The sequence below is a fragment of the Xiphophorus maculatus genome, chromosome 4, assembly GCF_002775205.1.
Source record: "Xiphophorus maculatus strain JP 163 A chromosome 4, X_maculatus-5.0-male, whole genome shotgun sequence".
Taxonomy (NCBI): domain Eukaryota; kingdom Metazoa; phylum Chordata; class Actinopteri; order Cyprinodontiformes; family Poeciliidae; genus Xiphophorus; species Xiphophorus maculatus.
The window spans coordinates 32,109,429-32,124,231 of record NC_036446.1 but is presented as its reverse complement, the minus strand read 5'-3'; the positions used below and the strand labels follow the sequence as shown (position 1 = coordinate 32,124,231).

The 14,803-nt window shown below is 39.6% G+C and overlaps 1 protein-coding gene across 1 annotated transcript in view; it reads right to left on the bottom strand.

Moving 5' to 3' along the window:
- Window positions 1–14,803, bottom strand: part of LOC102233331 (neural-cadherin-like) — a 322,632-nt gene that overhangs the window by 80,992 nt on the left and 226,837 nt on the right. The window contains exon 27 of the mRNA XM_023332302.1: window positions 6,964–7,178. Coding sequence (XP_023188070.1) covers window positions 6,964–7,178 — 215 coding nt within the window. The remainder of the gene's footprint in view (window positions 1–6,963; window positions 7,179–14,803) is intronic.

Here is a 14,803-nt window from a genome sequence, read left to right as displayed (position 1 = left end):
CTGCTCTGCACTCCCCACCTCCGTTCCCGTGACAGAAGCAAACATCAGTCTCACAGAGGCTGGAGCCCGCAGAAGTCAGTCTGTGTACAAATCAGCAGGTGAAACAGCAAGTTTAGAGCACAGAGCGCCTTGTATAAATGGTGTGTCAGACAGCTAGCCAGCCCTGCAGTCAATGCATATTGGATCTCTGCATCCACCACTTCCTCTTTTATAGCCAGTCTGGAGTCGGGCTATGGGAGCTGCTGTATGACAGCTTGGTGCAAACCGAGCAGAATGCAAAAGTGAATCTGTTTGTGTGCAAGACGTTTTCATCTGTTTTTCCCCGGGCATGGTCTCAATTTGTCCCTCCATCTTCTGTTTCAGCAGCGGTGCCATGTGAACCAGCAAACAGCTGCATTAGGTAAGAATAATACATTCCTGCTGGGCCAGGGGAAATTCTTATCTGACATCCTGTCTGCACCTGATTGAAAAGGCCCAATGTAATTAAGCGAATTTCATTTGTCTTGTTAATTTGCGTATTGATTGGAAACGCGCTGGGCTCTGGCTGCCGGGTATTGCATGCACGTGTCGACGAGTGAAGCCCGCTGCTCCCAGTCATGTTCGCCTTTTATTGCTGATAAGAACCGGCAAAATCACCACGACGACAAACAATCTCCCAGCAAAGGTAAGAGAACAGGTTATATGAGCAGCTTAATGAAGCTGCCCGACCTCATGAGAAGAAGCAAAACAAAAAAAAAGATCCACACAGAATGAAGGCAGATATTAATATGTAGTTTAACAAATTAGAAGTAATTTTGTTATTTTAGATATCACTTGAATTATATAGGTAGGTCAATGTTAACGTCCCAGTTGCTGTGTCTGAAGTCAGGTGCGTTGACCATTTGTGGCTATTTGAATGGTTTTGTTCAAGGACAGAATTAGCACTTTCTAAAAAATATAGATCTATGAGATGAACATTTTTAAAACAAATTATACACAATACACAAAGTGGTTTAACGGAAACAAAAATAAGCATACTTTTAATAAGGCAAATTAGTAATACCTTTTTAATGTTTAGTATTTGTAATGGTTAATTTGTCTGCTTTTTACAAAATGCCATGTTTAGTTCGTTGTTGAGTAGATAACAATTCTTAGTGTAGGTAAAAAAAGAGACTTGATTTCCATATATTTGAAAAATAAGATTTGAGCACCACTATCAAAGACATCACAGTTAAAAATAAAATTATTTACAGCATAGCTCATTTAAAATTGATATTTTTAACTTCATTCCACGAAGAAGTTTGTTTCTGAAGTAAATTTCAGTTTGGAAGCTTAGCACCTTCACCAAATCCAGCTTCAAGCAAACAAGGTGCGTCCATGGAGAAAACTGCTTGTGTAGGTTTCTCTGCCACGGTTCCAAAACTACCAAATCTGCAGTAGTTGTGGTAGTTGTGGAACCAAAACTACTACCAAAGGTAGTTTTGGTTCCAAAGCCATTCCAAAAGCCATTGCTTCTTCCATCAGAAGAATAAATGGCAGGCTTTGTACACGAGACCCCCAACAATCAGACTGGCAGAAAGACACTAGAAAGGAATGAAAGACAGTTCTGATGTAATTTTATTTAATTCTCTATTTTATGTTTTCTTACTTAGAGCTGGAAAATACTTCAATTAAATTCCAGACTGTTCTAGCTTGTGAGTGAACCCTGAGATATGCTATATGTCCAATCCTCATCTCTTCCTATTTCCTGTATCATTTTATATCTTACGTTTGTAATGTTTCAAAAAAATATGTGAAAAAGGCCTCAGTCACTGCCAGGTGTGTAAAGGAATCCTGATTCAATAAAAAGCATACAAACTGAAGGGGGATATTATTTATTTTCCAGACACATAGTGTCAGTCCATATGTTGATCACATAACTATGTTACCTTCAGTTGTTATGAAAATCATGTGTCTATACAAAATAACTGGAAAGAAAAATTGATTTTGCATCATAGTTGTGCCTTACCACTTGAAATTGGTCTCTGTCTCTTTAAGAACCTTCTGCCCTTTCCGACACGGCCCCTTCAACAGACATCACGTTTCTCCATTGTGCCGTTTACAACCGTCCTATAATGAGCTCCACTTGTCACCTCCACCAGGTGTTTGCTAGTTGCTGCTGACACTAGTCTGAAGGAACTGAGAGGAGGAGGCGTGGCAGTGGGCGGGTTTCTCAAACATGCATGAATGGATCAACATGTCGCTTCAGATATGTTTTTGATGAAGGGATAACATTATAGCGCGATGTAAAGCTTGAAAAAGTTGATATTACATAATCCTTAATAATCAATAATACCTTTGTCAATGTACACTATATTCTGACTAACAGATAAGCTAAACAGTTTGTGAGGTATTATCCAAAGGCAAACAGTTATGTTTTGAAACCTAACTCTGCCACTCTAGGCTAGAATGTTGTTGGAACAAGTGGCATGACTTCAACTTTATCATTATTTTTTCTGTGTTGCTACTCCCATGAATAAAATATGTGTTCACCATTGGTCAATAAAAAAATGAATCCTTCATGAAGTGCGGTAAATCTGGATCTCTAGATGTGGAAACTGTTTTGACCACCTTAAATCTGAAACACATTTATGCTAATCTAAGGCCTTATGTTTTTCTGAAAGTATGCTGATTTTAAATTCAATATCTCCCAGAGGTCAGCCGAGGATATTTTTTTTTTGGTACCGTTTTGGCCTCTACATACACACACATTACGCTCTGTTCAATCCATGTAATATCCTGTTTTCCAAGTGCCTAAAGACTGGAAACAGCACACTGCTGTGTTGACAGTGTTTCTATGCGAAAGCCTTCCACCTTCTCTGGCATGCACAGCAGGGCCGGCTTGGCGCAGCTGCCCTTCGGCAGGAAAACAGGGTTGGTTGAGTGGGTGGCTTTGGAAGAGCTACAGCTCTGCAGCATAGTGCATGTAAGTATTATTTGTACTGAAGAAAAAGCCAATGAGGAATGTGAACAGGACAAACCAGATCCCTTCCAACCTGTAGAAATACAAACCCAGATAGCAACCAAAAAATCTGCAGGTACATTTTTGTAATACACAACAGATATAAAGGTCAGTCATTTTTCTTTTATTTTCTGACATTTGCCAGTTTTAAGTGGAGTAGCATTATGTTTTTTGCAGGCACATAGTGCCATTTAATAGCTCAATCAGGTAACTATGTTACCTTCAGTTGTCAGAATGTGTCTTAGAAGAAATTTGACTTTGTAATTTAACACCTTGAAATTGAGCCTCTGTCTCTTTAAAACTCCTGCTCTTTCTGAAACCCCACTTCCAAGAAGTCATCACGATATGGCTCCTTTATTAACCCTTTAACAACATTTTTACTGGCGTTGCACTGAGAAGTAGCTAAAATAAAGAGCTCAGCAGATGTGCAGTTCCACTGGGTGTTTGCTAATTGCTTCTGGCTAGTCTGAAGGAGCTGAGTGAGGGAGTCGCAGTGGAGGGCTGATCTGTAAGGTTGAAGCTTGGAAACTGCATCTCTGATGAGGAGCTCAGCCTCAAAGGAGTTACTGGATCCATTTTGTACAATGAATGGTTTCCATGGAGATTAAAAGATTTTGTGTACAGGCATGAAAGTATCAAGGGAACACTCAGGGTTATCATGTTTATGATACGGGAATAACATTATAACATGACGTAAAGCTCAAAAAAGTTGATTTTAAATAATCTTGCTCCTTTAATACATAAAGCATGTCCCCTCCTTCTTTCTATTCCCAAGCTGTTTTCTGTACTGCGACTTCCTATTTTGTCTGAACTTACCTCGAATGTCAAGCCCTGCTGGCTGGGAGAGAGCAACATTTTTGGTAACACTTCAAGTTGATTTTCCTTCCTGAACAACTTTTTGATTCACTTTCAGTATTTCAGCTGCCAGATCCCTTGTTTTGCCTTTGTCTCCTGCTAGCAGGTGCATCAGCGCGAACAGATCTGGAAGCACTCTGTTTTAACTGCAGTTATTTCCTTCCACAAAGTTAAACAATTGACTGAAACTACTTCAAGAGGTATGATTCCATCATATTCTAGCCATGGGTTGTATCACATTAAAGTGAGAATAAAACATTTAGAACTCCATTCACAATATATTTGACAACTTTGCTGAATACAAGCTATGTTGAGTTTCTAAGACCCCAAAGAAGCTTTATTTGAGCCAGGCATGATTCCCACATTTAGAATTTAAGAAAACTAAAGGTTTGTTGATAATCTTTGCAAAAAGGTCGGCTAAAAGCACAAAGGCATAAGCTGAGGTTGCCTGGGATCCAGGGGTGACTGCCTCTGGAGGTTTTCAGGATACATCCTCCTGAAATGGGATTCCAGGGAAGACCCAGAATTTCCTCAAAAAGCAACAATGGCCATTAAGACAAAAACATGACCGTTAGGGTGTTTTCACACTTGATAGTCAGGTAAACTTGGTTCGATCATGGAGCAAAATTGCAACATTTGTTTCATTTTCAGTTGATATGGTTCACTTTCACACTGCATCTTGTCAAACAATCCAAATTACTGAAAAACTTGTTCATTACCCTGCCTTTGGGGGCGCTGCACCAAGAACCACTGAAGGAAACGACACAAAATCCTCTGAAGACACTGACCGCAACTTCCTTCTTCACAAAATGCAAACAAAAACAGAGTGGCATCGGATTTTAGTGGTAGTAGGATTTGCAACTTTAAATAAGAACATGATAAAGGAGATTATTCAGAGCAGTAAATCTTTCTGTACATTCCAAAGATGATTAAAAACACTTTTATACCGTCTATAATTCTGTAGCATGAGCCTCTAACACAGGCTGGGCTCCCTGATGGGTTTGTTACATGCACCAGGTCAACCTTGAAACAAGTTAATTAGAGCTCTAAATATATACAGCCTGACTAATTACACGCTGCACATGGATCGCACTAACGACTCAACTAACCTAATCCTAAGTCTTTACGACCCAATAAACCCCAAAACACCCTCTGCAACAAAACAACGAGAGCAAAATGAAATCATTCAGGAATTACACAGCAAACCTGCCGGTAACATGCACCCAAACATCCAGACACACACACAACACACACGCACACAGACACAACACAAACGACTCTCCCTACGGACCTCCCCTCCCACACTTATTACTTTGGCAGTGATAGAACAACAGCATCTCTCCCAGGAGAGCAGACCGGTGCAAGGAACGGAATAGCAAGAGATATGAGGAGGTGTTAGTCTATCAGATTAAAACACTAAATATACCAAGATCTACAACACTTCCTGCTCTCGTTTTATCTGTCTATAAATCCTGCTCTCTATTAAACCGGCTTTGTTCTCTTAAAACATTGTGAACACAGCTGCAGTGAGAAAAGAGAGGTCTGTCATTTTAACTCCAAACGTCACCAGGGTTTCCCCCAGAAAACCTGCTAAGCCTGGTGGCCGGGGCACCGAGGCGGTCCACCGTGTTTTTGTATTAAAAAATGTTAAGTAGACAGGAAAGGTAAAAATATTACTGGGTAATTATATGTAAAGGGAAACCATCACCAGTGAAAGGCTATTTAAATCCACAACTAGTCTAGAACAGCTAATAAAAAAATACAATTAAAATGAATATCAATTATTTGCACTTCTGTTTAATCCAAATTTAGTCAGCAGCTGCATAAGGTCCCCCATAGACCACAGATACATAAATGTAACATTTGTTTATTGAGTTTATCGATGCTGCTGAATTTGATTTAATGGTTTCAGCATAAATAAATTAGACACCTTCTCTGGCAATTAGACACATAGACAAAACTAAATTTCCACAACCTTTATCTCATCTGTAACGCCTCGTTTTGGAGAATGAAGAACAGTGATAACATCAGTGAGAAACTCCCCACCAGTCTTCTTTGCTCGCCTCTTGGAGTTCAACTTGACAGGAAGTTCTTTTCTACCGAAACTTTCTGCTTCCCCTCATCAAGTCTACATATGTAACAGTATATAGGTTGAGGTGTCCTTTTGTAGCTGCCAACTTGTTCTATTCTCTTCAGCCTCGCATCGGGGTGCAGTCACTCCAGACAATGGTACAGACAATCCGCCATAAATCTTTGTGAAATATCTGGTTCAACACATTATCTAGGCGAGGGAAGTATGATAAAATATGGGCATGTGAGTTTTCCTTCATGCAGCTGTGTAATAGCACTCAATCCTGAGTTCGGGCCCATTTTAGGGAGATGTTATGCTTTCAGGGCTCCTACGCATTTTTCATGTAAATCTTTTTTTTCCGAACTCAACTTTTAAGATATCTTAGTTCTGTATGTTAATTTTCAAATATACAAAATACAGCATCATCACTGCATGTCTGTACTCCTGGAAAGAAGGAAGGAGGAAACAAAGGAAGGAGCCATGTGTTCGTATTTCAGCAGCCATATAAAAACACAGCAGTACATGATGGTGGTCTAGCAGACCAACAGACGTTCAACCGTTTCAGTGAACTGGATTGTACATTTGTTTCCCTGCAACTCAGTCAGTCTTTCATTGCATTCACAGAACAACTAACTCAACTTAACTCCCTAAAGATAAAGGATTGAGCTGGAGAAAGATAATTTTCCCAAATGTGCAGAACAAGGAATACACCTCAACCTAATCCATCCGTTTTTCCGAAGTACTCTACCTCACCAAACATCTCAGTTATTCACTGCCCTTACATTACCATAAACTCTAGATTTGATGTGATGGAAGCATACAGCCTCATCATATTGTCAGGTCTTGCAAAGTGGGAGGCTGAAGTTAAGTAGGTAGCGATTTAAGAACCGTCACTGGCTCCTTCTAAAGTGAGAAATGTCACCTTTCCCTTACATTTGGCAGACTTTCTGGTCTAATTTTATTCAGAGTGCAGCTACCTTCCACTGTAATGTTATACAAATAAAAAGGTTGAAAGCATTTCCTCTCTTTATTGAGCCAAAGTGTCTCTGCATCATACCTATGGCCATGAAGTCCTCGTGGTCCCAGGCCTGCAGCTGTGCCAGTGGGCCGCTGTACAGCAGCAGTCCATCAGCCACGTCTGTGATAAACTCCAGCGACACATGGCTCTCAAAACAAGGCATCATAGGAGGAAACCAAGCATAGCCATTGCCATGGAAACTGTGCTTGTTCTGCTGGCATTCAGGTCCCTCGAACTGAGCAGGGCACTGGCACCTTGGGAAGAAGGAAAAATCAAAAAGAAGAAATTATATGAATTAGTAAACGCAATAAATGTGTAATTTGGCTTTTAATGGCATTTCCAGAGAAGTCGGTTATGTAACTTAAAAAGCACAATCTCCCTCACTGTTTCTGGATCCCATTTTTGTCTAATATTTTACATGATTCTGGCGGCGTGTTGAACCCCTGACTCTGTAAGTTCACAGTTGCATCCGCCTCTCAGGCGACGCTCCCCTTCCGACGATCACTCACACTCCGTATGTTCCACAGATGCAGATGTTCTCATTAGTGGCAAAGCCGCTGGGGGGGAAATCACTGGATCACCAGGAAACTCTTCTTGCACTATTTTCAGACGTTCAAGGTCTCATTTACACAGCTTTCCTGTCAAAATGCTCCTCTTACCTTTTCTCTGTGGAAACGCCGCGTGCTTGTTTCAGTCTACGCTCTCTGGGTTTCAATCTGCTCCGTAACCCTTTCTGACTCGGTTGGGTTTTGTGATTGGAAAAAGAAAAAATAACCCAACATAGGGTAAAATATGTTGCTTGTATGAACAGTTTTAAGCCAGTGATCATCAAACAGCCATGTCCAATCACAGAAATCCTGTTACTTGTAAACAGCACACGACCCCATGCCGAAATGCTGTGTAACCTGGACCCTAAAGCGTTATTAACTGGAGCGCCAACAGAGCACTCTCTCCCAGCACCGAGAGAAGAGCGTGACACCGGTGAGAGGACGTGCCGCTGCGTGCTCAGAATCACCGCTGACCCCGCATCCTGAACCCTGTTCGCTAACAGCTGAACTCCTGGAACGGCGAGTTGGTGCAGGGGAATAATTAGCTGCTTGCACCGGTGGGCGCCGAGCGAAGCTAATGAGTAGATATAAGTACGACTGAAGCTGGAAAAGGAACCAGTTATAAAAGAGGTGAGCGGTAATTAGCTACGGTGTCAGACGCTGCTGTTCAGATGTAGAGTTGTCTCAAAAAGTACAGCAGGGCTAGAATGAAGACATTACATATTATATTACACTGTATGATGTGCTTGTGTTGGTCTCCATGGACTAAAGGGTCCAAACTTCTGTTAGCCATGCTAATTATTTAACACCAATTGTTTATATGTATTTATCACAGGTAATCTCCACATTTTTCAATCATATTCAATAAATCAGAATATGCATTCTGACAAGGCTTGTATGGAATAAGCAGATATTAAATATATTTATCATTATACCCACATTTCTGTATTGAAAATGGTTTTATTTATTAGTCTGATGTAATATTCTAATCATAAACATATCTATTACGATATGGTCACACTTGGTCAGACCAAATCTATAAAATTATGAGTGTGAGAGGTTTGCTAGTGTGGAGTATACAGGTGTATAGAAACAAAATGTTGTTAAGGAAACAGTTCAGAGCCATGCGATGTTGTTGCTTCAGTAGTGAATAACTGCATGTAAGGCAGTGGTTCTTAACCTTTTTTGAGGTACCGAACCCATCAGTTTCATATGCGCATTCACCGAACCCTTCTTTAGTGATAAATAAAGTAAATATTCTTTTTCCAAATTCAAGACATAGGTATATGGTTTTTTGCTGGTGCACAAAATGAGCCGTGCATGAACGTCACTTTGCTCAAAGAACAAAACCATGAACTCACAGCAAGTTACAGTTTATTCTGGCCCCCAAAAAATATTTCGGCCCCATGAAAGAATTTCAGCCCCCCAAATATTTTTTTTACTATTTTACTAATTAAAAATAAATTTGGATTTTTTTCAAAGAATTAAAATTTTTTTAATGACTTAATTTTTTTAATTTTAAATTTAATTTGGTTTTTGTCGTTTTGAATCCACAAAATACTTTTTTGGGGCCAGAATAAAGTATTGCACAAATGACATACCTGCAAATCAGTGTGACTTCTGCTGTTTGTTTTTGGGAGACCAGTTCAGAGAGGCGTGGCTTCACCTTGTCAAGTGCATCTTCAGAGCAAAGTCTGTTCATTTTCTTCCTTTTTTGCTCGACATATTTAGTATAGATTAAAATATTAAGAAAGAAACCACGCGACGTACAACTACGTGACAGGAATTTAGTGCGCGCTGATACTGCGCGCACTAAATTCCCCGCAGCACTGATTGGCCAAGCAATGTAACATGTAGCAGCCAGTGATGGCCAAGCGGGGCGTGTCATCACAACTTTACACAAGTGTGTCTTTACTTCTGTGGCAGAGGCTCCGCCGAACCCCTGAGACCGACTCATCGAACCCCTGGGGTTCGATCGAACCCAGGTTAAGAACCACTGATGTAAGATGATAAATTGCAACATGTTTTTTTTTTGTCTACAACAATAAAATAATTTCATCCTGCTTTTCTCACTTCCAGCCACTACACAGCGGCGTGCACTGCTGCTCTGAACACTGTCTCAGCCACAAGTGGTTGTTTTGATTAAACATTTTTTTTCACAAGCCTGATTTTTTGGTGCCTCCACATCCAAACTCCCAGGCCACTTAGTGCTCTGTGTGCAATGCATTATGAGTGGCGGCGCTGCCTCCTTCACACGCCGTTCAGAGACCAAAAGCACTTTTTCAAATGGACTATTCCGCTCTTAATAAAGAGATTTTTCAGACTGAAACTTCTTCTCCAGTTTGTCAGTATGCTGTTGCACTCACGCCCACACACGCACACCCCCCCACACACCCACGCACACACACCCCATCTCATTGGTGTTTTCTAGACAGCTCATTTCTCACCCAAATCCTCTTTTATTTCTATTCTCCGTTTTCTGTCTGGTTTCTTCAGACATGAATGAGGAGAAATTCAGAGCACAAACACAAAGCTGCCCATGATTTTAGGGGCATATTACACAGACTATCACTAACATGACTATTCAACATAATAAAATATACCCTTAACATAATAAAATAATATAATAAAATATAAAATATTTTCAGTGATTCATAGCATGTGTTTATGTGGGTAATGTCATTGTCAGCTACACATTTTAACCTCTTTGTTTTGATCTTTAGTAAGCAGTTGTGTTATGCAGCAGGATAATAACCTCACCCTAAAACAGAAGTAACATTAGCAGTAACACCACCGCAGCCTGAGTCTCAGTTTTGGCCTTTCTGCGTACATTTTAATGACATGATGAATGTTAAAACTCCCTGATGTCTAACATGTCTTTCAGACTACGTAGGGACAACAACTGGCTAACGACGTCCATGAATGTCCGTTGTTTGAACTGAAATATCTTCAGTGAAGTGTAATCGAGACCCAAGGAAAAGCCCACATGCTTGTATTTCCATTTTTGTAATGTCACGCTAATTCTCTGTGCTCAATCGGAGACGGCTTTTGGTTCAAACCTTCCAATCCTCTTACGGAAGCTTTGTTTTGCTACTTTCGTTGTCAGCTGGAAATTGGGCCGGGGTGCCGTAATCCCAGTCCTCCCCCTTTAACTGTCTTGCTCCTGAAATCTCATTATTAATCCCAGTGCATCGATTATCTACATGTTCTCCCCTCAATCGTGACTCGTGATCTGTTTGTATGTGTTGGGGGGCTGGGGTCGTATCGGGAAGCCTGTGAAGCAGAAAACTATCCTGCAGCACTTTTATCTTTTTATTAATTCTTATCTCTTTGTTATTTCGTGCCACCTCACTTCTCCTCTCTGGCACTATGTTTTTTTTTTTTGTTTGTTTTTTTTTATACCTTTTATCTTCACTCCCATTTTGCTCCCTATCGTATATTGTCATCTGTTTTTTGTCGTCTTACTCCACAAAAACATTTTCCATCTTTCTTCGTCTCACCTCATGTTGCTCTTTTTTCTCAATATCCACAAACTTTATTTTCGTTTCTCCCTACCTTTCTGTTATCCTCCCGCTGACACACCTTCCTGGCCTTAAATTTCTCTTTATTTCTTCCTCTCTCCCACATTCTAATTGAAGTTTTTCAGTTTCTAATATCCCACATTTGATCTAGTCTCCTCTCAGAGATCCCACAGCAGATGTTGCGGGTCTCAGGTATTCTGGAGTTATTAGAAATATGACAACCATACAGCAGCTGTGACCCTGGCCTGGCTTTCTCACCTATTTCACCTTCTTCTCACCCTGACATCTGTTTGATTCATACAACATAAAGCCATATGTCCCACATTTCTATTTAAAGAACTGCTGTTAACATGAACTTGCTTTAGCAACAACTGTAAAAGCAGCTTAAAATCTTATTTGTTTTATTTTTGGGGGGTTGTATTTTCCTAACTTTAACCTCGGATTCACTGGCAATGAAATATGATACTAGAAGAGAACAATAGGTCAGAGGTCAAAATGTTTCACCACAGGATGTATGTGGGAACAAACAGAACACCTTTGTACTGGTTGCAGTACACGTCATTGACATGTCGCCAGGTTGCCTAATCTCTTCTGCACAGTGACATATTAATCAGAAGAAGACATGTTCTTTAAATACAAGATCAGAAAAACTGTGTATTTTCTTTTTTAGTGTATGAACCTCCAGATAAAGCTTTGCTCACTCTCTGGCCACTCGGAGTGTATAAAAGTTTAGTTCTGCTACTAAATGAAACACAATGCAAGCAGCTGAAATGAGTTTCCTCTTAGAGACGTAGTGAGGTGGTTGACTGTTTGGGAGAAACTTCTCTGTCAAAACGGAGCCATCTCGACGAAATCTTCAGTAGAGGTGTTTATGTCATGTCCTATACTGTGATGTGACATCTCCCTCTGTCTCACTGAAGAGATTATATCAGTTATCAGATGAGCGCTAGGAGCTACGCGAGGAGAAGGTTGTCTGGGGATATTTTCTAAAGCTGTTGGCACAGCAACCAGAATAAAACAGTATACGACCAACAGACAGGCGGCTTGATGGATGGATGGCAGGATATTCTCTCAGCATAAGACTATAGTGTTGGAGCAGTAATGTGCAATCAATGATTTATAGCTACGCACTTCCTGCACACCACTGCCCTTGCAGATAGCCACTTAAGCCCCCAAATAAATTACATTTGTGACACTTTTGAAACGTTTGAATGAAATCCGTGTTATGAAATCTGCAACCTTCATGTAAATACACTGAGGTTTGTGCACAACCTTTGGGGATCAGTAGTTTCAGCACCTTGAAATGAGCTTAGTCTTCAACTTGGTTTGGTTGGGTCAACTAGCAACTGCTGCAGCACAGATGTGGATATATTGATCACATGAAAGCTCATACTGTACTTCTTAAAAAAACAAAAAAAAACAAATAAATGTCCAACCCTACAGCCCCTCACACAGGAAATGAGAGTAGGCCAATCTCTGCTCAGTTTGTGTTGCAAGACTGCATGTATCAGATCTGTGTTTGGAAAAGCAAGCTGGTTTGTGAGTGTTGCCCAGATTTGCCAAGAGAAAGAAAAGAAGGAGGAAGCAGACAGTAATTTCAACTGAGCTGTGTTTTTAAAGTCCGCTCGCCCACATGCTGTCATTAGCTGGTGGCTATGTGCTCACTGTACTGAAGGCTGCCACTCAAAAAGAAGGCCTGCAATCACAAATCAGTCCAACACTGCAAGACATGAAATTACCAGGAGATAATTGTTTCAAGTTAACGTTTGTGTTTTTAATATTTGCTTTTTTGTTTCTAGTTGTTAAATGTTTGATTCTTTTTAAATCATCACAAACATGGAAAAGCTCAAATGATGTAAAGCAGTTTGCAAATTGAATTTTTGCAAATGTAACCCGCAATTAGTAAAGGACTTTTATTTTTGCGGGCCCACTTCCTGTGTTGCACAAACTCTACTAGCTTATTTAAAGTCCCGCCTCCAGTGCGCAGTAAAAGATCCTCACCTGTTCCACTGTGATTGTGGTTTGCTGTTGGCGTCTTCCTCAGGAATTCCTCAAAAAATCTTTGAACCTATTGATTTGATTGCTGGGTGAGTTTGTTATTTGTTAACAGTGTTATTTTTTCTATGTGGTACTTCTGCTCGATTGCTCATTGGAGCATTGTTTTATTAGAATCACTGGCATTGTTTACCTGGACCGTCACCAGGATTCTGTTAGTGCTGATTGTGGCTCAGTACGGCCCACTCTCTTCAAAAAGGTAACTTGTTGCTGAATTTTGTGCGTATTCTGACACCTTTACATTGATGCCGAGGCACTGAAGTTTAAAATAAAATTGATCAGAACAGAATTTAGCTACACTTAAGTTGATATTGCGCAGTATATTTATTTATTTATTTATTTATTTTCCTTCCCTCACTCTGCTTGGATATTCGACAATTAATTCATGTTATTTTTTTTTGATTGATATTTTGGAAGTGCACTTTAACTGTAGCACTTTAATTTTAAATTGATTAGTTGAACTATGATAGTTTTGTTTCATTTAAATTATGGTTAATTTAACCTGATTGAAATGTTTGTTTTAATTATTAGGAATCTAATTATTGCATTTGCATTTAGTATGCATAAACTAGATGTTTAAATTTAATAATTATATCCTTTGTATTATATTTGTACATAATTGTTTCTGATAAAACACTTAATGGGTTTTCTGACCTTTTAGGTCGGGTTTTTTTTTTCCCACCTGTCGAATCAGATCCTCATCTGGATCGAAAGATGGCGAGCTAGGAATGGACTATGGACTTTATGATTATGATTTGGAAATCAATTTATTCTGAGTCAATTCTCATGTGTCTCATTGTGTTATTGTAATTGTATGTTTTTTTTATTCAAATCACTTAATATATATATTCACCAAAACTAAAAGCACTGCCTCCTGTTTTTTCACACCTCAGGTTCCTTAAAAGGCCACTCTTCCGATGCTGCTTATGTAGCTGCAGTTAGCTGCCTAGCCCATAACTGTTACACAAAGGTGACCAAAATTTAAAAAAAAAAAGATTCATAGAAACTAAATATTCTTTAAGGCTGAGACTTTAACGTGTTGATTCCTATTAATAAAATTACTTAGATTTTAACATGTTAAAAATTTTAAAGCAAGGCATCACTTTTTTTGTGTGTTTTTTGTACAACCAAAGTTCTGATGGGACCCTTTGTATTTGCACGTTTCTGGTCCGTTTCTGGTCCGACGCACCAGTGACATCCGCAAAAACCACAGTGTCGGATGACAAAGCTGCTTCTCTTGTCCCACTAAGAGTTCATTTGTGCTTCTGAACTGATCTTATGGGATGCTGGTGAAGACTATTGTTGTGCTCAAGTTGTGCTAAAAGCAGTTAGCCTAGAGGTGAAGCTGTTCAAGGCTAAAATAGCATCTTAATGCTAAACATGCGGCAGCAGCACAGACGTCCCCAACGCTAACATCAGCATCAGTCCACAGCTTTCTAAAGAAATTTCATGAATGATCAGGAGTTCCTGAAACACCGGAAAGATTAATGGATAGAATAACACTTTGCATAAATCTGATGGTTGACAAATTTAAATATCAGTTTAAAAACAACAGTTTAAAAATAACAGTTTAAAACATTTAAATAACAGTTTAAAAACATCTGTTTAAAAACATGTGTTGTTGAACTCGTATGTCTACTTATTCAATAATTTAGCAGCAGAAATTGTTTTTCAATAGGAAATCTTGCTTATTTAGTTTTTAATTAAAACGCGATTAGCTACAGACCCTGAAACTCGACCCCTAACTGCATTAAA